This window comes from Cydia amplana, chromosome 10 (assembly GCF_948474715.1).
Source record: "Cydia amplana chromosome 10, ilCydAmpl1.1, whole genome shotgun sequence".
Lineage (NCBI taxonomy): Eukaryota > Metazoa > Arthropoda > Insecta > Lepidoptera > Tortricidae > Cydia > Cydia amplana.
Window position 1 is genome coordinate 11,475,628 of NC_086078.1, and position 23,231 is coordinate 11,498,858.

General features: G+C 40.0%; 2 protein-coding genes across 2 annotated transcripts; both read right to left on the reverse strand.

Moving 5' to 3' along the window:
* Nucleotides 1-7,617: 7,617 nt before the first annotated feature.
* Nucleotides 7,618-9,887, reverse strand: LOC134651436 (cathepsin L-like). The gene is made up of 4 exons (XM_063506543.1): nucleotides 9,732-9,887; nucleotides 8,879-9,084; nucleotides 8,405-8,597; nucleotides 7,618-7,807 (listed from the first exon to the last, which is right to left on the reverse strand). Exons 1-4 carry the CDS (start codon nucleotides 9,837-9,839, stop codon nucleotides 7,646-7,648), a joined length of 669 nt encoding a protein of 222 aa, XP_063362613.1. The 5' UTR covers nucleotides 9,840-9,887; the 3' UTR covers nucleotides 7,618-7,645.
* A 3,955-nt stretch (nucleotides 9,888-13,842) lies between these two features.
* LOC134651397 (procathepsin L-like) lies at nucleotides 13,843-22,883 on the reverse strand. The gene is made up of 6 exons (XM_063506497.1): nucleotides 22,782-22,883; nucleotides 22,078-22,280; nucleotides 15,045-15,183; nucleotides 14,675-14,880; nucleotides 14,373-14,565; nucleotides 13,843-14,076 (listed from the first exon to the last, which is right to left on the reverse strand). Exons 1-6 carry the CDS (start codon nucleotides 22,881-22,883, stop codon nucleotides 13,912-13,914), a joined length of 1,008 nt encoding a protein of 335 aa, XP_063362567.1. The 3' UTR covers nucleotides 13,843-13,911.
* Nucleotides 22,884-23,231: the final 348 nt, after the last annotated feature.

Here is a 23,231-nt window from a genome sequence, read left to right on the forward strand (position 1 = left end):
CATAATATTTATTTATTTATTTAATTTAATTTGTTATCATTACAAGAACATAACAAAGCTCAGAAAGTTTATCACATGGCAATGACAACAGCTTAATCCCTCTAGTCTCATAATCATGCAAATGTGTCTACCGTTTGAACGTTTATACAAACACAAATATTAACAGTAATAGTAAAACACCCTAAAAGCAATTCATAAAGATAATGACTCCCAGATTTCTTAACGGTGTAGGCTGAACTAATATAACTTCTGAATATAAAAATAAGAAATCAGGTAAAGTTAACCCACGTTCATAGCGCTTTTACTACTTTTATACGATGTAGGTGCGCAAAACTTTGTTTCTCTGTTCATTTATACGAGCTCGTAAAAGGTAGTACCTATCAAATATTGCCTTGTCATGAAATAAACAGCCTTTTATTTTATTTTAAGTGCGCTGCTACAGGTCGTTACGAGTATTGTGCTGTTACGTACTGGAAATGCTGTATGAAACCTTTCATTGTTATTTCATTTATCGGTACAGTAAACAAAGAAGCTACTGATTAAGGTGTACATCTGGAGTATAGCCCTTTATGGAAGTGAAACGTGGACAATGACCCCTTAGGGTCTTAAAATAGAAAGAGAATGGAAGCATTTGAAATGTGGTGCTGGAGGCGTATGGAAGGCATTAGCTGGAGAGACAGGATAACGAATGAGGAGGTGCTAAGAAGAGTGAATGAAAGGAGAGCTATCCTGAACACCATTGCAAATAGACGCTGAAAAATGATAGGACACTTAATACGACATGACCACTTCTTTAAAACTATCCTGGAGGGGCGGATAGGACGCAAGCGGGGTAAAGGAAAACCTAGATGCAGCTTTCTAGACCAAGTGAAAGAAAAAGTGGGGGTCGTGTCGTATCAGAAAGTCAAAGAGCTGGCGCAAGATAGGGAATGCTGGAAGATACTCCACCGACAAGAGAATAACTCTTAAGTTAATGATGATGATGAAACAATCTAACGGCAAAGAAAGTCACACTACGATTTGGTTTTCGTGCCATTATCATAATATGACATACACAACATTTTCACGAAGCTTGCAGAAATATTATGTCATGTCTACTTCAGCTTTCTCTGTAGGTACGAAGATTGTAATGATACACATTTTTCCTTAGTCGGCACGGCACTTACTCTTGTATTCCGTCTGCAAATACTAGCATTATTCATTTTTCGTACAAAAACCAGATACAAATTTAAAAACAAAGCTTGCAATGTTTTAATTTGAGCATTGTCTGTGAGGTCCCAGGGGCAAAATAGAAGCATACGTCCCGCCTGAACATGATACGAATGTATGATACTTAGCCCCGGGTGAGAGTGTTCGCTACACGTAGTGCTGTGTGTGGGAATATTCCCCTGATATAGGGAATATTCATCAAAAAGCGGAACATTAAGCATTTTCTGCCAGGTCCCAGGAGCACAATAAAAGCATACGTCGCTGAACATAAGAGCCACGGGCTCGAGTGTTTGTTAACTTCGTGAGTTTAATATTTATTAATTTGTGTTTTTAAGTAGTCACCCTACTACAGTGAAACCTGGTTAAGTGGGACCTGGATAAGTGAGAAACCTCTATAGCTGGGACTCATGGTGCGGTCCCGACACTTTAGCACTGAATTACCTCTGTTAGTGAGAAAAAACGAACCTCTATAACTGGGATTAGTTGTTGTGATTTTAAAGTCACATTTACCTCTATAATTGAGACAGAGAGTGTATTTTACCTCTTTTACTGAGACTGTATTTATAAGATGACATTTTCCTAATTGTTCTTTTAGAATTTAATAGGAATTGACCTCTGTATCTGAGATAACGTCAATCTATGACCTCTCTAACTTGGACTTTATTGATCAATATCCATATTCTTACTAAATCTTAGTCTATCCACAAATTCCGCATTTGCTTAATTGTGTCTAAACGACTTCGTTTCATTTAGGTACTTTATGTAGTTAAAACTATCGAAACGAAAGCTGAAATCTTGATAGTACCTAACACGAATAAATACATTTTCATTTAATAGATTTCTAAGACGCAATGAAGTCCGTATCAAATTTAATTGAAAAATATAACATTTGGAGAATCATTCAAAATAAATTCGATGAAATATTTAAACAGATTTAAAAAATATTTAGGGACAAGGATTATTTTATCTTATTTATTTTTAAAGATAATTACAAAATACCTTATTAACCACCTCTATAACTGAAATATATCCTCTATTCTCACCTCTATTAGTGGGACCCTCTGTAAATGAGACAGACATTTATTTGTACCTGGCTAACTGAGAGCCTGGGTAAGTGGAATACTTCTTTAAGTGAGACAAATCTGCTCGTCCCTTGAGATCTCACTTATCCAGGTTTCACTGTATATATAAAATTCAATTAGAAATAGATGTCTACAGAAAAAGTGACGAATAATTTATTGACCGAAGCGTAGCGAAGGTCTACGTTTTGACTCGGGCATTTTGCTTTTGTATGTCCGGATGTTCTCCTCTACAGGTCGCAATTCTTAACCGATTTTCGTAAAATTTTGTGACCGAATTCTACGACTAAATAATTTTTTTTTGTCGATCCGGTTTTTGGAAATTTTTCAAAATGGCGGAGTCGTGATAGCTCCCGCCTAAACAAATAGTCGTATCGGTATCATAAGAGTTTTTTCTTTTTGAGATATGTTTATAGATTAAATCGCTATCGCTGGTTTTGGCGGTATTTAGATATTTAGTTTTTACTTGAGAATGAGTAGCTAAATTTCGTCAGCTTTAGTAAGAACTATAATGGTGTATTTTGCAAACGTTCGCTTTTTTTGTTTGCATCGGCAGGTCCCTGGTTCCATCCCTAGTACAATTACTATCAGTACATTATCATCATCATCATCATTTTAGCCTTCGGTCGCCCACTGCTGAGCATAGGCCTCTCTTCTTGTACGCCACTTGTCCCGGTCCTGTGCTAGTTTCATCCAAAAGTGCCCCGCGATACTTCGAACGTCATCCACCCAACGAGCCAACGGACGCCAGGCGCTTCTTTCATCCGTAAGCGGCCACCAATCCGTCAACATTTTGGTCCACCTGCCATCACTCTGACTAGCAACATGTCCCGCCCAACTCCACTTAAGCTTGGCAATGACGTCACCCACGTCCCGCACCTTGGTGCGGCGTCGGATCTCGACATTCCTCACTCGGTCTTGCAGTTTAATGCCGAGCATGGTGCGCTCCATGGCTCTTTGTGCTACTCGTATTTTATGCACAGCCTGCTTAGTGAGCGTCCATGTCTCGGCACCGTAAGTCATGGTGGGCAGGACACATTGATTAAAGAGGCGAGTTTTCAGGCATTGTGGAAAGTTTTCAGACTTAAGGATGTCCGCAAGTTTGTTGAATGCTGCCCAACCCAGCTGGATTCTCCTGGAGATCTCCTTTTCCTGATGTTTTTTGTCAAAAGATAGAATATGCCCAAGATACACGTATTGCTCGACCACCTCCAGCTCTTCGGCTCCCACCTTTACGGTGAGATTCGAATTGCCAGTGATGTTCGTCATAACTTTGGTCTTGGACATATTCATCTTAAGACCTACATTTAAAGAGGCATGGTATAGTCCTTGGATCATGCTTTGAAGATCATCCAGGGACTCGGCAAACAAAACAATATCGTCGGCGAATCTCAAGTGCGACAAGAAGACACCATGGATGTTAATACCGGTCTTGTCCCATGCAAGCGTTTTTATGACGTCTTCTAGTAATTGTATACTGCTACATAACTTTTTGTTTTTTTTTTATACTTAAATTTCGTATAGTTATTTTTATTTTATTTTTTTATTTTGGAAAAAATTAAAAATTTCGTATTTTTTATTTATCAAGCGCGGGTTAAGCGTATTCGTTTAATTTTTGTTTGAAGCTTTATGTAGTTTTTAATTTTTTGTTTATATTACATGTACTATAGGTACCTATATTTTAATAAATATTTTTGCCATACATTTATTCAGTTTTAAGCTCTGCTCGCGAGGTCTACAGCTCACAGAGCCACTAGTAAAAATTGTGTTACAAAACAATACAAAAGTACCGACGTTTCAAACAAATCTTTGAAACATGAACATTTAGAAAATTAAAGTCCTCCATAACCGTTCGAGTCGAATATTCTGGGAACGACACAGGGCCCAGCACTAGTTACACTTCGTATATTTGGTGGGACAAAGGCATATCTGGCTAGAATGGTCATAGTTAGTCCATTGTCCCACTAAGTTACTACATGTTGTTTTGTCTGAACATATAGCTTCATTACACAAGCGTGGATGTTACTCCTATATCTCACCCAGTCGCAGTTTCAGTGGAAGCTATGGCGAGTGCTCTCCAATCACGGAGAATTATTATTTATTCATCGTAGGTCTTGCTACTCTACTTTCAGTTGTAGAGTAAGGTAAATAGACATGTAGTGTAGGTAACTACATCGGTCTGTAGACCCTTGGAGATCGGCCGTTTTTCTGCCAATGTTTGGTGATGACATATTCAAAGACAATGCGGTCATGTGGTGTATCGTCTGATTTTAGCTACGCTGGTATTGTACTGACTCGTACTCGCCCTCGATACCGGTACATAATGGAACATATTTTTTACATAATTTGATGTAATTATATTAACCATAGCCCCTTCGTTGGAATTTTTACGATTTTTTGATTATATATAACAAGAATAAGGAGTTGTATATACAGAATTCAATCACAATGAAATAATCAACGATGAGCAACTCTGGCCAACATTTCTGGATTCCCGGTCCAATGCGTTAGCGATTAAAAAATTTAAAACGAATTCCATATAAATATTTAAATGCTCCTAACTCTTAGTATAATATACCTTAGTACTTAAAATAATTAAAAATGCTGACGACCTGTCTGGCCTAGTGGGTAGTAATACTAGTGACCCTGTGTAAAAATATTTCAATTACCTATTTGAATAATAACATCCAGAGAGGAAATTAAGAACTACGTTTGTAAGAAAAGGCGATTGTATGCGATCGTCCACTTTCGTCACTGAAACTTCACTCGACTGAAATTTCAATCCAACCGCGATATCGCTACCCCTTTGGAATATTATTTCACCAGATTGCAACCGCTCCAAATATGATTATTACGCTTATTTCCTGTGATTATTTACGTATTTCGAAACTTTGTTTACTAGTGAATACAAAATTAAATTATGGGAGGTAATATAAATAATGCATTAAGTACATAACTTTCCACCTGAAATCGTTACTATCTGGAAAATGTAGGTAATCATGAGAAATTAAACATAAATCGAAACATATTGACGATAATAACACTCAGTATACAAAAACAAGAGTTAATTTGCTTCCAAGAGGATAAGTATAAGGACAGGTAAATAATGTTAGGTGTCATTAGATTTTAGACTATATAGTGGAAGTATTGTTACTTTCACAATATATTAAATAAAAATCTAATTACTTTTTGTAAATAATAATTATTTATTTATTTGTCAGCATGTGTCCCACTGCGGCCAGACAGTGAGATATAATTATTAGAACATATTGAGATAAGTATAACACATATTATAATTATTAGATAAACATACTGTTTATTTCAAAGAAAGCAGGTACTTAATTATAATTATATTATGTGCGTGTGCACTTAACTCGTATTGTTATTGCTTAATATGCTATTAAATTAAATTATTCTTAACTGATAGGTGTATTTACCTATTTGCTTTACTAGTACCTATGTTTCCTTAATATTATTAACATATTTATCAAATCCCTATTTAATAAATATACGAAAGTAACTTAGTCTGTCTGCTACCTCGAATTAGGGCGTTTTTTTTTGTTGTCCCCTACACTTTTTTTTCAAATTTGGGATTTTTTATGTTACTTCTACTCAGAATCACGAGCTCTTTCTATCCTAATAGGAGAAAAAAAGTGTCCCAAAATTTCCATACATTTTTCAATCTTTCCATTCCGCGATCGCCATTCTATGAAAAATGGTGACGTAATGGAAATAAAAACCTTAGGACACTTTTTTTCTCCTATTAGGATAGAAAGAGCTCGTGATTCTGAGTAGAAATAACATAAAAATCCCAAATTTGAAAAAAAAGTGTAGGGGACAACAAGAAAAAAAAAGGCCCATTAACGCACTGAACTGATTTAGATGAAGTTTGGAATGGAGATAGTCTGCCTGTTGTTTCCATGATACTCGTATGCGTGATAACACTTACTTATTATGTATATGTAAGGACATAGAACACCGGATGGTATTATTTAAAGGGGCTAAAGGAGGGGTGGGTTTTACTAAGGAAGTACTTAGCTAGTAAAATAGATGCCTTAACTTAAAATATTTTTACAGTACTTTCCCGAACTAGTGCGGGAAATATATAACAAAACATACAGTACCTACATTACCTAAATTTGACGCTACCAATTGTTGTTACGAAAAAAGTTAGAGGAGTTTTACAGTATATTGTGAAGTAGGTACAGTTTCCCCACTTTGTCCCAAAAAAATCTTACGGCATGGTTAGGACTGTTCGTCCTACAAGCCTGTTCATAATACACCCCCTCCGCGTACTGCTGGAACGTGTTGGGTGCGTCGATGGCAACGGCTACAGGCCCTAAGGTTGCCACTGCGTCCATCAACTTCCCTTCGTCTCAATTCGAGACAATTCTAAAAACCCCTAACACAATTAGGTTGCGCTGTTTCATCACAGGGTTCCTATGGCCACCTGCTGTCTCCATCATCAGATCAGTTCGACAGTACCATATTATTGTATTGTCATCAGAACTACATACAGCTGCCAATTTTTATGACGCTACGATCCTTTGAAGATGGTTAAATTTATGAAGTACATTTTATAATGACAAAAACATAAAAAAGCCGTTAATTCTTTTATAATAAACTGATAAAATATATTCTCTTGTTATCTTCAATTCTTTCGGACAGTTCTAAAAACCCGAATGGGAAATATTAGATGGTTAGATGGTTAAATTAGTTACCTTAGATTCCATTACATAGTTACATACAGGTCGACCTAATAAAAGCTTGTTAAAAATGCGGGTTTTACTCAAAAACTTCCGTTCTGATTTCATCACAATGACAAATCCATGTGTGGTAGGTAATATACTAACATGTCTGCCATATATCGTAATGGTTTTTTCTGATCAATACCTGTCTATTTTTTAAATCACATCAAACTTCTCATCTAACCCCGTTTTCCTCTAGTAACATTGACATGAAATCTTTTAAAACAGATACATAATAACCTAATCTAATTAAATTGTTCGAAAAATAAATGAAGAACATAACAATACTCACGTTTCAGAAAATGCTTCATTGATATTTTGGTTATGGATTGATTAGTAGTGTTATTGGGCATAAACAGGCATTCATACTATTATAGTCTATATTATTGCTGCTCCTGTAATTCATATAGGAAAAAAATTTAGTATTCAAATTTATAAAATGTTTCAATATTTCAAATTTTATTAAATAACCCAAATACAAATATTATAAAAATTTCCTTTAAAGTTGTATGGAAAACCAGATAGTTTATGCGATTTTTTTGTAGTAAGTGGTCTTTTAAACTCCATTTGATGGTGGGTTTGAGACGTTAGCCGACAATGTCCTTGAAATCAGACAAGGGGATACGAGGCACTGCTAGCTATACCGCAGTTGTTGTCCCGGTTCCGCGCCATCTTGATGTAGCCACTGCGACCCCATCCCTTGCCCCAGGAGTTCTTCACGATCCAGTAGTCACCTCCGTCCGCGTCCGTGCCGTATCCCACAGCTAGAACCTGTAGACATGGGTCAGCTTTAATAAGTGCCATTATCAATCTTATCATCCCTAAAATAATATCCATTGTTGTTGTAGGTATCTATTTTTCTATCAGCCAACAACATGCACTTGCTCCCAGAGACTTTCATGAGGTCATATTTGTTCAACTTTGGGTTTTTATAAAGTAGCACTTTTCTATCCATAGCTCTCACTCTAACTAGTACTTACAAGGATATTCAGACCTTGAGGATATATTATTTTGTGGATTGAAAGGGGATAAAAATTATAAACCCCAATTTACGTGTAGCGGAGGTATAGTAAACTAAATTAAATTCTGGACCCCTTTGTACCTTGTCAGAGAGATTTAAGTGTATGAAATTATAAACTGAAACAGATGCCGTATAAATACAAAAGAAAAAATAACAATGTCCTCAGTGGCTTTCTGTAGTTTGACTACATACTTACAAAAACACAAATCAAAATATTTAATATTTGATTTGTTCTCTAGAAGAATATGAAATGTATATGTATGTCTGACATGGCGGATGCGCCGCGAATGATCGATGGGACACGACACTGCCGAACTATAAATGTTCCTATGGATATATATGCTTACCGCATGGTTGTGTTTGTCAGGATCGCAATCCTGATCGTAGTATACCCCGTCTCCGTAATGGTGGATTGACGGCAAAGAGTTAATGGTTATTGCTATAGGGCCAACAGTTGCCACTGCCTCCTTCAACTTGTTTTCGTCCCTCGGAATTTTTACGTATCCGTTGTTGGTTGCGCCTACATTATTGGGATTATATCTGTAAAGATTAATATAGGATTTTAATACTTCTCATGAAGAGTGACGATAACGTGTGTCCCTAGTACGAGTGATTTCTCATGAAAGGCGCAGTCATTCGTAAAGGTTAAAGATATACGTAATGAAAACTTTTCTGATTGGTTCCGCTCTGGTTTCGTATACTTTATGATACACCCTCCGAGCCTCCGGCATTTAGCATCCATTGCTATGACAGTCAAGTGGAGGTTGCATCGCTACAGGATATATGGAATCGGTATGTTGTTAATACAGCACTGGTTTTACCTGCACTGGTCATTCTGCGCTTCATATGGATATGAAGCCTCAGTATTGATCCCGCCATTGTCCTTAATGTACTGGAAAGCATTATTCATCCATCCGCCCCCGCAGCCACGACATCTGTAGTTGCTCGTACAATCGATCAAGTTTTGCTCTGATAGAGATATCAAACGATTAGTCTTGATGAAAACTTGGCCCTCGAGAGCCCCGGTCTGTTAAGCAGAAAATATTTCTAAAATACACTTTAATGATTATCTGTACCTACACATATGTTGGTAATATTGAATTATTATGATGATAATAATGATCCCTTTTAAACTTCCTCATTAGTGTTACAGGACTTGCAGAAACATTTTGCATTTGAGTCGATTTTGAGCGCTAGATTTTTTCAACTGAGAGAAATGAAACAACAGTTGATCGCCTCCTAAGGATGTTTCGGCCGCAGGAGAAAAATATAGTATTTTGTACCTTGGCAGAAGATAAGCGCGCTCGGCAGTATAGACGCTACTGCTTGTATATTAACGCCTCGACCATCTCCCACTCACCCACGGTCCGAGCGCATGTTCGTTGCTGATGACGACCGCCATACATTGGTTAAAACGAATGCGCGTGCGTTCCTGGCCCTCGGGCAGCAGGGGTGACTCTTTTTAAAGTATAGAGCCCTAGCCAAGATGAAAATCGTACATCGACAAACGCCAAACGAAAAGAAATGCATTGGGACGACAAATGCTACGTAAAGTCAAGTGACTATTTCCATAATTACATTATTAATTTGTGTTTCGATTGCATGGGAGTGGCTCTTCGGCGGAGGGTTCGTGAGACTCTTAACCCTTAAAAAAAGCTACGTATTGGTACTTACAGTGCTAAAGGCCCAGCATGAGCCGCAGTGTCCCTGCGTCTTAACCTCAGTCACTGCTCCCTTTTCCCGCCAGTCCACGTAATCGGGAAGGTTCGCAAATGATGACATACGATGGTTGAAATCAGCAAATTCATGTTGTGTAAAATTGTCACTAAGGAGAAATCATTAAAATATTATGTGACACCCAAAGGCGCGTTTTATCAAAGGAATCGCTGATTACTTACCGTTTTAACAATTGCATATTTCAATTCAAATTAATAACCTTCTCCTTTTAAGAAGTCTGTTAAAAAGACCTATACTTACTCGATATCGGGGAGAACACCGTACATATTACGCTCAAACTCGTCGTCATTCAAGTCAGAGTACGGGTTCAGCTTTTGCTTGTAGGAAACCAGTCCTTGCTCGAAGCGCATGTTGTGCTGCATAATCTTCAACTGATTTTTAACGTAAATTTGCATGCGATGCATTTCTTCTACCGCTGACTTATAGCGTTTCTTATGCTCTAACTAAAATAAAAACAGGAGTTGAAGAAAGCGATCCAAAACTCTATCTGCGCTATTCTATCTGGCAGTTGTAGCGTTGCAGCGCAGTTTAAAAATATTATGGATATTTCAATAATTAAAAAAATATTGATATTTTTTTAAATTTAAATAATCAGACGTGCCATCCAATATCTGGGGACACGGCAGTGCCCCCGCCAAGTCGAGCGCGAAGCAAACACTGCCGTACCATCCTTTACTGGAACCATTTCGCCGCATTTTCAGGCCCCTATTTGAGAACCTCTGGATAAGATCAGAACGCAGAAATTTTCGTCATCCAGTAAGCTATAATCACATACTTAAAATCCAAAATTTCAAGTCTGTAGGTCATTTAGTTCCGAAGTTAAGCGAAAGCAAAGTTTCGCATTTATGACACTCATTCATTCACTCATGATCATCAGAATAGAATTAGTACTTCCCATAAACTCAGAGAGCTGAAATTTGGTACAGAGTTAGGGTTTAATGGCCACATAAAGGGTAAACCTAAAAATATTGCAATATCAGTCACGTTTTAAAGATCTAAGAACTGCATAAGTAAGTTTGTAATCCCATATAAATATATGATATTACAAAGTTACTGTTGCAGTTCCTACAAATAGTAGGTAAAGTAAAGGTACATACACTACGATGTATGTGAGTATGAATGAAGATATGTTTAGTTATGATATGTGTATACATAGTATGGGTATGAGTACCCGAAAAGAAGGACTGCCTACAAAAAGAGATGAGATCCCATCAAAAACATTACATGTAAAAAGGTGCAAGTCTCGCAACGCTTTTACTACAAAAAAGTTTTGAGATGTAATGTGAAACCAAGTCGGTTATTTTAATCAGTGCCAGGGGGTGTTAAAACCGTATCAATAAGATATCTTTAATTTGTAATACATATAATGACTTGGCAATCGCCACGCAATCGCACATAATGCTTTACTCGTACCGTACTCGTAAATATGTGTAATGCTTAAACTGCAATTAGCGCTAGCGTTATGTTCAATTAGAATTATTTTTAATAGGTGACGATGACCCTTTTGTCATTATGCAGCCGTGCGATGGCCAAGTCATTATACGTATTACAAATTAAAGATATCTTATTGATACGGTTTTAACACCCCCTGGCACTGATTAAAATAACCGACTTGGTTTCACATTACATCTCAAAACTTTTTTGTAGTAAAAGCGTTGCGAGACTTGCACCTTTTTACATGTAATGTTTTTGATGGGATACAGATAATCTTGATTCAAAATTTGATTGGGTAATTCTAAATGAGTCACAGTAATTATGAACATGAATTTACCTTGAAACTTCGAAACGACTGCAAGTCGTCTACAGAGACCGCCATCACCGCCGCGGCCATCACAAATACGAGCAAAAACGCACCCTTCATTGTATTGCTGAAATAATATATTTATATGAAACATATAAACGATGCATAGGACTCAGGAGTCAACAGTATAGAGACGAGTAGGTAACTAACAAGTAATATTAATTAGGCATATAATATATAGCTACATTTAGAATACGCCTGCTAATTAACAACATTGTAATATGTGTATTGGATATACCTTATGTAACTTTTAAACAAAACATAAAAAACAGCAATTACCTTTAAAATATTTTCTGAATGAAACTCGATATTTGAACAGTACAATTTTCTATACCTACCTGAGCAGTTGTGCCCTCTGACACTGAAATAGTGACCGCTTCGTATCACAACCCACTTATATACATGTTTACTTTATGTAGATTCTTATTTGTCTTGTATTCAGATAAAACACTTATCTTTGGCATTAAAGATTTAGGTAATGCATTTGTTTCAAGCATGTGATTTAAGATGAATGGAATGACGTGTGAACTGCCAGGCTTTACGTATTGACACTGATTTAGAATGTTAGCAAATTCAATATATATAAGGAAAATTGTTTGTCGTAACGTCTACGTGGAACTGAACTAAAACTGAAACTAATGCATTACATATTTGGCCGCAGTAGTTGTAAGACAAAAGTCCATTCCTAATTTAAATAAATATGTACAACGCGACCGACCGACCGACCGACTACACTTCGTTTTCTATAGAAAGAATCACATGATCACAGATCACTTACCGTAAACAGTGAAGAAGAGAGCTCCGGCCTGGGCCCGGACCGTTCTAGCGTGAGTCATCCTTAATTCTACCAAAATACGTTACCCATATAATACCTTCTCAATCCCGACTTTCATGTTAAATTTTCCATAACCGATTTATCTCAACAACTTAATTTTCTTCTGGATATATTTACATTAAATCATACGCATTTGACTAGTACGTGGGAAGACTTCCACTATACGCGCTGATAATTATAAATATATTTCTTACTAATTATATAATTATTAGTACCTAACTATGTAGTTACTGCAAATCGTATTTACTAGCTATAATATGCAGCTAGGAAACAGGAAAATGAGGCAAAAATACGATATGAATCTGACCATGATTCGATCGAGCATCAATCGTGGAGACCCTTGGACACACGGAATAATATTGTGTATGGATGTGTTAAAAGAACTGCCTGTATGAATAAATAAATAGTATGTGTGCGCGCTTAAAAATAAATACCCTTGTATCCTGAGCAAATAAATAAATAATTATAGTAAGGTCGGCCGACCATGTATGTGAATGCGTTGTGTACCCTTGCCGAAAGAGATATGCACGCTTTAGATGCAAGTATGTAAATGGAAATATGTATTATATTAAAAGGGACGTCATACAAATGAATTTATAATGAATAAAAGGTACCTCATTCACGGAATATTAAACGAAAATGAAAAATTTTGAAACTGACTGAAATGTACGACCAAGGTTAATTAATCTTTATTTTTATAAGATTGTTTGCGATTAGTTTATATTAATTATTTTATTATATCTTTATTAAATAACATGTAACATTGAAAATAGTTTTAGAGTTTTGTTTCGTCATCATTGCGTGTAATTTTTTAACAATGTTTTTTAATGGTAATATTTCATTATTGTTATGATTCCTAACTTGAATTTATAATGTAGGTATAATATAACATTTAAATATAAAAATCTATTATTATATTTTATGGTAATCAGATAATCAAATAAAAAATATTATTGATTAATGTACTCTAAAATTTTACCTTTTTTGTATCAGTTGTGTTTTGATGTTTTTGTTTAATATGAGTAGGTAAAAAAAAAAAAGACTATTAGCTACTTGTATTGTAATCTTTTTTTTTTTTCCTTCTAAAAGGGAGGTGTAGTGTGCGCTAAGCCACGCACACTCTTACGTAGCCTTATTATTATATATACGCTAGCACTTAGGAACATTATCCAGAATAAAGACATACTTATAACCGATTGGTTGTCTTAATTAACGTCCCACACCACAATATATTCAATTGTTATAAATTTGAAAACCTACCTAATATTTTATTTTATCCCTTATTTTAACAGGAGTCTAACTTAAGCCAACAAAAAACACTAAGTTGAGGTTATAATTTACAATAGAATTTTGATTGAGATGTCTCGACTCTCGTCCGTGGGACATAAGGGATTTAAGAAAATATAATTTGTCGTACAGCAACAAAAATTTTTTGGCGTAAAAGGTCGTTCCGAACAGTAGTAGTTAACTTCCACATAACATTATTCAACAGTTGGATAAGAAGCGGCACTAGCGATGCCGCAGTTGTTGTTGCGGTTGCGCGCCATCTTGATGTACCCATCCCTACCCCACCCCTTACTCCAGGAGTTTTTTACGAGCCAATAGTCGCCGCCGTTCGTGTCTGTGCCGTAGCCCACAACCAGAACCTGACAATGTTACTCAAAGTTAGTATGAGATACATAAATGTATCATTTGGATTCAGACTGCACCAGCAATACTGCTGTAGTATTTCTGCGTGACATTGTTGCAGAAAATGTCAAAAATCCGGGCATCAACATTAATTTTGACATTTGTTGCAGCAATACAGTTCACAGCAATGTCGCGCCACAATACTGAAGCACTGCAATAATACTGCCGACTTTCAAAAATCATCAACATTGTAAAACAACTTTACTCTCAAAATGTCTATATTACAGTATTTAGGTACAATGTCACAGCTTACCCCATGATTGAGTTTAGAAGAAGAGCAGTTCTTTTCATAGTACACTCCATCTGCGTAGTGCTGGAATGCGTGGCCGGCGTCTATGGCTACTGCTATAGGTCCAATGTTTGCTACCGCCTCCTTCAGTTTGTCTTCATCATTCGGGATCGTCTTGTATCCATTGTTAGTAGCGCCTGAGTTCTTGGCATTATACCTATGGACATATATTTTTCAATTATTGGTTAGCGATTTTAGTGTGGATATTGTACACTTGTTGACTAATAATATAGGCCGCCTTGTTTAATGTACACTTAGACTCATACCTGCATTGGTCGTTTTTCGCTTGATACGGATATGAAACCTCAGTGTCAATCCCACCATTATCCTTAATGAACGAGAATGCGCTGTTCATCCAACCGCCCTGGCAGCCATGGCATCCGTATTTGCCCGCACAGTCGACCAAGTTTTGCTCCGATAGGGATGTCAAGCGATTATGTTTGATATAAACCTGGCCTTCGAGAGCGCCCGTCTGTTTACACAAGAAGATATCGGGTTAGAGCATTTTAGCGCTGTTTATACAAAACACGGACCTCCTTTCAGTCGAAAAAGTGAACGTTAAAGATAACTATCATAGATATATTTGGCTTACCTACTATGTACCCACGACTAACAGTAGAATTAGATTTAACTCACGGTACTAAAGGCCCAGCAGGATCCGCAACTTCCCTGGTCCTTCACGGCCGTTACTGCTCCCTTTTCACGCCAGTCCACCTGATCGGGGAGGCTCGCAGTTGCTCTCGTAACACGTGAACCGTGACTTGTAGAATTGTCGCTAAGGATTGGACATTTAATTATAATACAAATAAGTAAGTTATACTCACTTGAACCGACTTACTTATTTACCTACTAAACACAAAAGTTACCCGAGCTAAGTCAAGATACATCATATAACTCAGCTTTACAGATTGCGTGAGTAGGAAATTTTCAACAAACTTTAATCTGAGAAAAATACCTATACTTATATATTTATATTCGTTGTAGATGTAGATGTAGATGTAGTGTAGGGACGCCCGGCCGGATGCAGGCGGGCTGTCGATCGCGTGTCGCGTTCATTCAGCCCTGTTCCCTGGAGTTGGAGCTGCAGGTTACTGTCCCGGCGGCATTCCCACACTATTCTCCTCGAATCTTCTTGTTTTCCTGCAGAACAGAAGGACATCTTTGAGTTCGACATCCTTTAGTTCGTGTTCTTTCAGTGTGTCTCTACCGAATGTATTATATCGCGGTGCCGCGTACATAGTACATTCTGCTAGTAAATGTAAGCTAGTCTCCTCCTTACCACAGTGTGGGCAGGAGGCGTCTCTACTAATTTCCATTATCTTAAGGTGTCTGTTGAGAGTATTGTGACCCGTAATGATACCTGTCAGTAGTCTCAGACTGCTCTTACCTAGTTTCAAAAGATATCTGGTTCTCCTGTGGTCTAACCCTTTGATCATCATCTTCGACTGTCTACACCCAGTCTCTTCTTCCCATTCTCTCTGTGCTTCCATCTCTTTTACCTTCTCTATTACTCCCTTCGTGACATCCGCTGACATAGGCAGAGCCGGTTCCGGACCTATATATTCCGTCTCCGCCCCTATCCTCGCCAGCTCGTCCGCTTTCTCATTTCCCATTACTCCCTGGTGTCCTGGCACCCATGCCACCGTGACACTTCTTTGCTTGCCTATCAAGTTGAGCTCCTCTCGACATTCTCTCACGAGAGAGGAGGTGACTGATATTCTCTTTAGTGCCTTTAGTGCTGCCTGGCTGTCTGTGTATATTACGACAGCGCCCTCTTGCTTTACACTCTTCTTGATTATGCTTGCGCAGCGCGCTATTGCACATACCTCTGCTTGGAACACGCTAGCATATCTGCCCAGTGGTACTGATATTTTCTCCCCTAGTTTGGGGATCACTATGCCCGCTCCTGCCAGTTTAGTCGAGCTTCTTCTTGAGCCATCCGTGAAGCAAATGGTCGTCGGGTGACCGACTTCCACCTTCCAGTTGTCTCTGTCTCCTATGTGTATTCTATATTTCTTGTCAAATATCTCCTGCCTCTTTATAAGGTCATTATTGGCCATCAACATCTCAAGTTTTGATAGTGCCTCTCTTTGTATCCGCGCATGTCTCTTGTCCACGCAGCTTCCTCTCCATTCCTTGCATGCTTTCATTCTGTACCACTGTTCTGTGGCTCTTTTCTCAACCTCAATCCAGAGTGGCTTCAAACCTAGCATTACCTCCATTGCGTGTGTCGGGGTCGTTCTCATAGCCCCCGTCATCATGAGGCACGCTAGTCTCTGGACTTTGGTTAGGTCTCTTTGGTTTTCTTTAATATGTGCTCTATGCCACCATGTTACAGCTCCATATAGCACCCTGGGTAGTATTATCGCCTTGTAGATCCAGTGAATCATTCCTGGCTTCAGTCCCCAGTTCTTACCGACTGCCCTTTTGCATTGGAACAGTGTTCTTATAGCTTTTGCCGTCTGCTCCTTGATGTGAGTTTTGTACCTAAGCGTACTGTCTAAAATAACGCCCAGATATTTCAACTCATCTACCATGTCTAGTTCTATACCTTGTACCTTTATAGGTTTCATCTCTTTTACTCTTCTGTTAGTGAATAACACTAGCTTTGTTTTTGATGGATTGAGATCCAACCCTCTCTCTCTACACCACCCCAATACCTGTCTGAGGCCTCTTATCATTATGTCTCTCATCACGGTAAGAACCATTCCTCTCACTAGCAGCACTCCGTCATCAGAGTAAGCCTGCATGTACATACCACCTCTGTTGAGCTCTTTTACCATTGAGTCTAGAAGTAGGCACCACATCAGGGGGGACAGACATCCCCCTTGTGGGAACCCTCTTCTTGGACTAATCGACTTTGTTACTCCTCCCAGCTCCGCCGTAATGGATCTGCCCTTTAACATTCTCCCTATCCATTCCGCTATTGTCGGTCGGATGCCCTCTCTCTTCAGACTTTCCTCTACGGCCTCGAAGGTTGCTTTGTCAAAAGCCCCCTCCACGTCGAAGAAGCAGCCTAATGCATACTGTTTCGTTTCTAGTGCCCTTTCCACCCTTACCGTTAGGTTGTGTAGAGCTGTCTCCGTTGACTTTCCTGCCATGTAAGCATGCTGATTCCCGTGTAGCGGGTCTCCGCTGCTTTCCACTTTTTCTCTTATATGTTTATCTATCACTTTTTCTAAAGTCTTCAGTACGAAAGACGACAGACTTATGCTCCTGAATGACTTCGCTTCTTGGTATGATTTCTTACCCGGTTTCGGCAGGAAAACCGCCCTCACCTCTCTCCATACCCTTGGAATGTATCTTAGTGCAATACTTGCCCTATATAGTTCCACTAAGTCCTCTTTTATGTATCTATATCCTTTCTGCAGTAGTGCCGGCAGGACTCCGTCAGGGCCCGCGGCCTTGAAGGGCGCAAAGGAGCTGATCGCCCATTCTACCTTCTTCTCCTCAACCACCTCCAATGCCGCCGCCCAGTCAGACTCCTCCCGACCATCCTGTTCCTCCATTTCTGTCACCTCTTTGCAGTCCGGAAAGTGTGATTTCAGCATGACGCTTAGTACCTCCTCTGGTTCCGTGACTAAGTCTCCATTTACTCTCAGACTACCCAGTTGGCACGATCGATCCCCTGCAAGCAGTTTCACCACTCGTGCCCCCTCTGAATAGCTGTTTAAATCTCCTGTGAACCTCCTCCAGCCCTCTAGTCTAGCCTTCTCTCTAAGTCTGGTGTATTTATTCCTGACCTCTCTGTACGCGTCCCAGCTCTGAGAGTCGTCCCTCTTTGTCGCCACTCTCATTGCCCTGCGCACCTTCTTTCTTACCTTTTGTAGTTCTCTGTTCCACCATGGCTGCCCTTTGCCTGATTGTAGCAGCTTCTCCGGGCACGCCTTGTGGTATGCTCCTATTATGATTTCTTTTAGTCTGCGAGCCCCATTTTCTAGGTCGTTCACATTCTCATACCTGGCTCCCGAGAAAGCCAGTTCCCCTAGCTCCTCTTCGTACTTTGTCCAGTCGGTTTTACGTGGATTTCTTACCTTCATCTTCTCTACGCGACCATCGATACTGTAGAGTAGTCTGCGGTGGTCAGACATGCTGTCCTCCACATCCACCCTCCAGCTCTTTACCTTGTCGCTCACCTCCTTCGTTGCCATGGTAATGTCAAGTACTTCTTTCCTGGCCCTTGTTACAAACGTTGGTGTGTTACCTGTGTTCATAATTTCTAGGTCGTTGCTAATTATGAATTCTATCAATGATTCGCCCCTTTCATTAGTGTCGGTGCTACCCCACACCTCGTGGTGTGCGTTAGCATCGCAGCCAATAATCAGGGGAATCCCCTTACCTCTGTACCACAGTACCATTTCTTCTAATTCCTTCGTAGGTGCCACTCCATCGCCCGGCAAGTAGCAGGACGCTAGCGCCACCTTGTATCTCTTCCCCTCCTCCTTCATGAAGTGAGTCTCCACCACAACGAGGTCTCTGTAACATAAGGTCATGACACAACCCATATTTCTTATTTTATTGCTCACATAGATGCATGCTCTAGGAGACAGCTCACCATTCCCTTCATAATAGAGAGCTCCCCCCAGATGTCCCAGGCCTGCCACCCGATTCTTCCATGCATAAGGTTCTTGCAGCAGTGCTATATCAACTTCTGCCCTCCCAACATATTGTCCCAGCTCGGACATTGCATCCTTGCAATGTTGGAGGTTTACTTGACATATGTTCGTGTGTGTGTTGGTGTGTGTGTGTTTGTGTAGTGTTCCCTGTGTGTCTCCCTTTCTTTTCATTTCTTGTGTGTAGTGTTGTTGTCCCCGAGCTGCTACCCGGAGAGTTCACTGCCGACGACATCCATACTCTCCTCTCCTCCCGTATGGACATCGACGGGTTCAGCACTCTCCTGCATCAGCTCGGGTGCTCCTTCCGGTCCCTCTTGTTTGGATTCTGAGGGTTGTGGATTTGGATTTGCCCTCAGAATCCGGACTCTTACGCTGGTGGCCGAGAAGTCCAGTATCTTGGTCTTCTCTTGCCCCCAGCTCTCCTCAACCCCGTCTGGAACCATATAGGTCAGTCGGGTTCCTAACTCCAGAGCCTCTCTCCCTGCTGCTTTCCAGTCCAGGATTTTGAGTTCCGGTCGATCAGGATTCTGAGCGTAAAGGAACTCCTTTACGTACTCAGTATCCGCATCGCCCGGAACCCAGACCTGCACCCTGGTCTGCTCCAGCTTACGCACGCTGATCTTGTGCCCGTCCAGCACACCGAAGTCCTGACTTAGCAGCCACTCCCTCGACTCCGTCGATTTTGGTGTCACAAGGAAGAATCCTTCCGACACCAACCCCGACGTAGCGAATCTGGGTGCTACTAAACCAGGCTCCCCCCTTACTACCTTAAGGACGACCACCTCGATCAGCTGCGTAAGCTTCTTCCTGATGAGCTTCGCCAGAGCCTCGTCCACCGAAACGCCATCCTCACGACACACTGCTACAGCCAGACCTCGGTTCGCCTTCGCGACGTTCCGTGGTCCCTCTGCAGCCGCCTTGCCCTGGTTCTGGCGCTTCGCCGGAGGACGCTCCGAGCGACCCTCATCAGTACTCTGCCTTTTCATCTTTAGGCCACGTTTGCTCGTGCCAGGTTTGGCATCCCCCCCGGTATTACCCCCTGGAACGCCACCCCTTTCCCCAGCAATCGCAGCCTTTCTCCTTAGTTCCTTGGCTTTCCTCTTCTGCGCCTTGGACTCATACTTATGGAACGGCTCGTTCACCACCGGTGTAGCTTCCCTTTCGGTTTCCCTCGCCTTTGGCGAACGCAGCAGCTCTTCTTCATTCAGCGTGAGGCCCCCCAGTTGTAGGACATCCGGAGTACCCTGCCTTGCTCCTTGTCGTGCTCCTCCGGTCTCCTCGTCGGAGCTCAGAGTTCCACTCTCTTTAATGTTCGGGGGTCCATCCTCTGGTTTCCCCCCCTCCCGTGCTTCGGTCGGGGGTTCACTAGCTGATCTCCCTCCCTTACATGCTAATACCCTGACGGGTCGCTTCGCCGCTTGCGCGGTGTTGGTTTTTGGTTTTTTATCTTTTGACGTCTCCATGCACTATTTAATTTTATGGGAAGAACTAAAATTAGGGTGGTCGGCAGTGCTCCCTTGCCTATACCCAGCAACATTTACCCCTACGTAGTGACGCCACTCCCCTACGCATAGTCGCTAACGACAGCGATTGTGCTGAGTGAGCTCGCAGGCATGGGAAGACAGCTCCTGTGTTGCTTATTTGTGATGGGAATGCACGCGGTTTACCCCAAGGAGATCTCTCTTGACCTCCCGGGGCTAACACTTGTGCATATCTCCCACCACTCCAGTTTCCGCTTCAGAGCAAAAGTGGTTCACCCCAAGGGCATCGCAAGGACACCCCGGGGTTCCCCGACAGTCACCCCTCCCCTTCCACCAGACACACCACAGACCCTGCCTCCCCTCCCCTCCTCCGCTTGCGAGCCCAATCAGCACCAACCCCCCGCTGCCCACAGCCGGCTGTGAGGGCCCTCGGCACGTCCTCCCACCTTGACCCTGGGGGTTTTGGGGCGCGTTGCCATGATGGAGTTTCCCCCAAGATGACAACGCGACCAGTGCACTCCTCATTTATCCGGGCTTGTGACCGGCTCCTTTTGGACCACGGATGATCCGCAAGGAGGCTGAGTTAATTTATATTCGTTAGATTATACTTTAGAGTACCTAATGGGTTCGGCTCGGCAAGATATAACGTGAGTCAATTCTTCAGTAATCATAATTTTTTTGTATTGCCAAATACTCAGTCAATCACCATTAATCAATGTAACGTAAACTTGAACATGTACACTTTAAATGTAGGTACAAAAATGGATGAACCTATTAGACAACAGCTTGAAGTAGGCAGTAGGTAAGTCAATCACTACATAGCATAAAACAAAGTCGCATCCCGCTGTCTGTATGTCTTTATGTACCTATGCTTAGATCTTTAAAACTACGCAATGGATTTTGATGCGGTTTTTTAATAGAGTGATTTAAGAGGAAGGTTTATGTATAATTTGTTAACCCGTGCAAAGACGGGGTGGGTCGCTAGTATATTATTAAGTGTATTAGGTATGTAGCGTATTGGGGCTCCAACTAAATTAAAAACTGGATATCTTTTGTCCCGGCTCATACCAAATGTCACAATAAACACTTCTGTTTGTCGAGTTTCACATTTGAACTTACATCGATATTAAATGATATTTTGATGTAAAGTTTCACGATTTTCACACTTTATTATCTGTTTTAACGAGACTTAATTGATACTTCTATATTGAAGCTTTAAAATTATCTCCGACGTTTAAGCTTTTGGACGCCAATGACCGATATGTCCGCACCGTAGGTTCAACGCCAAAGACAGATTAATCGGTCACAGACCATAGAGCAACATAGACCTACGTGCATATGCATAAAGTTCAATTTCAGTTTTGACACTTCGGTGACGTGGCGTCAGCGTGAGAGTTTTTATGTTTGACACGGCGTCGAAAAGGTTAAGGACCGCATTGTCCCCGTGATCTCGGAGAAAAACTCATAGAGTTGGTGGTAATTTTAAAAACTTGGCTATACGCGGTTAAGTTCCGTTAAACTCCGTTAAAGTATAAATAATAATTTAATGATATTATCAGAAATTTAACTCACTCAGCATGGTAGATGAGACCATTCATGATTTGGCTAAACTCTTCACGTTCCATGTCGGAGTATTTGTTCACTTTCAGCTTAAAGGAAACCTGTCCTTGTTCAAAGAGCTCGTTGTGTTGGACTATCTTGTATTTGTTCAGAGCGTATATTTCCATGCGACGCATTTCTTCTGCCACTGACTTGTAAATCTTATTGTGCGTTAGCTAAAGCAAAATGTATAGTAAAATTTCAATGTGTGAATTAAAAGTATAGGTATAAAACTCTTTATTAATAAAAAATAAGTACCTACTCTTTTCAAATATTAAGATAGGTATAAAGATGGTTGAAATCTTGGAGCAGATGATTTAAATTAGATTGTATAAACAGCGAGCCGCAAAAGTGTATATAATGCAATATTGCAACTGTGTGTTTATAAATTACTTTTTATACTATACTTTTTCATTTCCAAACAAGAGCCTGTTTCTGTTGTGAAAAATATTTTCATCTTAGCAAAATACATTCCTACTTCCACAAATGTAATATTTAGAAATTACTAATATGAAAAAGAAAACATGAAATGATTGATGGGATTATCTCATATGCTGCGAGATGTCAGTAAAGTTTTACGACATCGGCATCAAGAGTAAAACTCTGAATATAAGATGTAATCCTTAGCACTAAGAGTTTCTGAATAAATCCTTAATATAAGAAATTAATTATGTTACCTTGAAACTTTCCCACTCCTTTTTGAATAAATCTACCAAGGATATCATGGCCGACGATGTAACGATCACGAACAGAAACACGAGCAGGATACCACACTTCATTTTGCTTTTGAACAGACATAAAATTTTAGTTCATAATTTTAAGAAACTTTAATCTAGGTACTCGAAATGGCATTTGAAAATGCTTCATACTATTTTAACAAGGTTAAAAAATAAAGAAGTAAAAAATATCGGTCACCATAACGATTTTATAAAGATTCAAAAGAAAAAAGGTAAGTGAGAACGGAAAAAATAACTTGGTTATAATAATAAATCTTGATTGCAAACTTAGCCGTCCCATTGCCGTTTTTCTAGATGCTTAGGAAATATAGGTATGTGACAATTTAAGTGTGATATAAACTACAAGACGACAAAGTTAACTGCTAGTTATGTGTAGCAAATTGAAGCTTC

What these genes read in the sequence shown, in the direction of transcription:
- LOC134651436 (XM_063506543.1), bottom strand. Translation starts at nt 9,839, where the DNA reads ATGTCATCATTTGCGAACCTTCCCGATTACGTGGACTGGCGGGAAAAG. An exon ending in CATGCTGGGCCTTTAGCACT is followed by an intron (nt 9,085 to 9,731) that starts GTAAGTACCAAT and finishes TCTGCTTAACAG; the next exon opens with ACCGGGGCTCTCGAGGGCCA. An exon ending in CTGACAAACACAACCATGCG is followed by an intron (nt 7,808 to 8,404) that starts GTAAGCATATAT and finishes CCATGTCTACAG; the next exon opens with GTTCTAGCTGTGGGATACGG.
- LOC134651397 (XM_063506497.1), bottom strand. Translation starts at nt 22,883, where the DNA reads ATGAAGTGTGGTATCCTGCTCGTGTTTCTGTTCGTGATCGTTACATCG. An exon ending in CCTGCTGGGCCTTTAGTACC is followed by an intron (nt 14,881 to 15,044) that starts GTGAGTTAAATC and finishes TTGTGTAAACAG; the next exon opens with ACGGGCGCTCTCGAAGGCCA. An exon ending in GCGAAAAACGACCAATGCAG is followed by an intron (nt 14,566 to 14,674) that starts GTATGAGTCTAA and finishes ATATGTCCATAG; the next exon opens with GTATAATGCCAAGAACTCAG.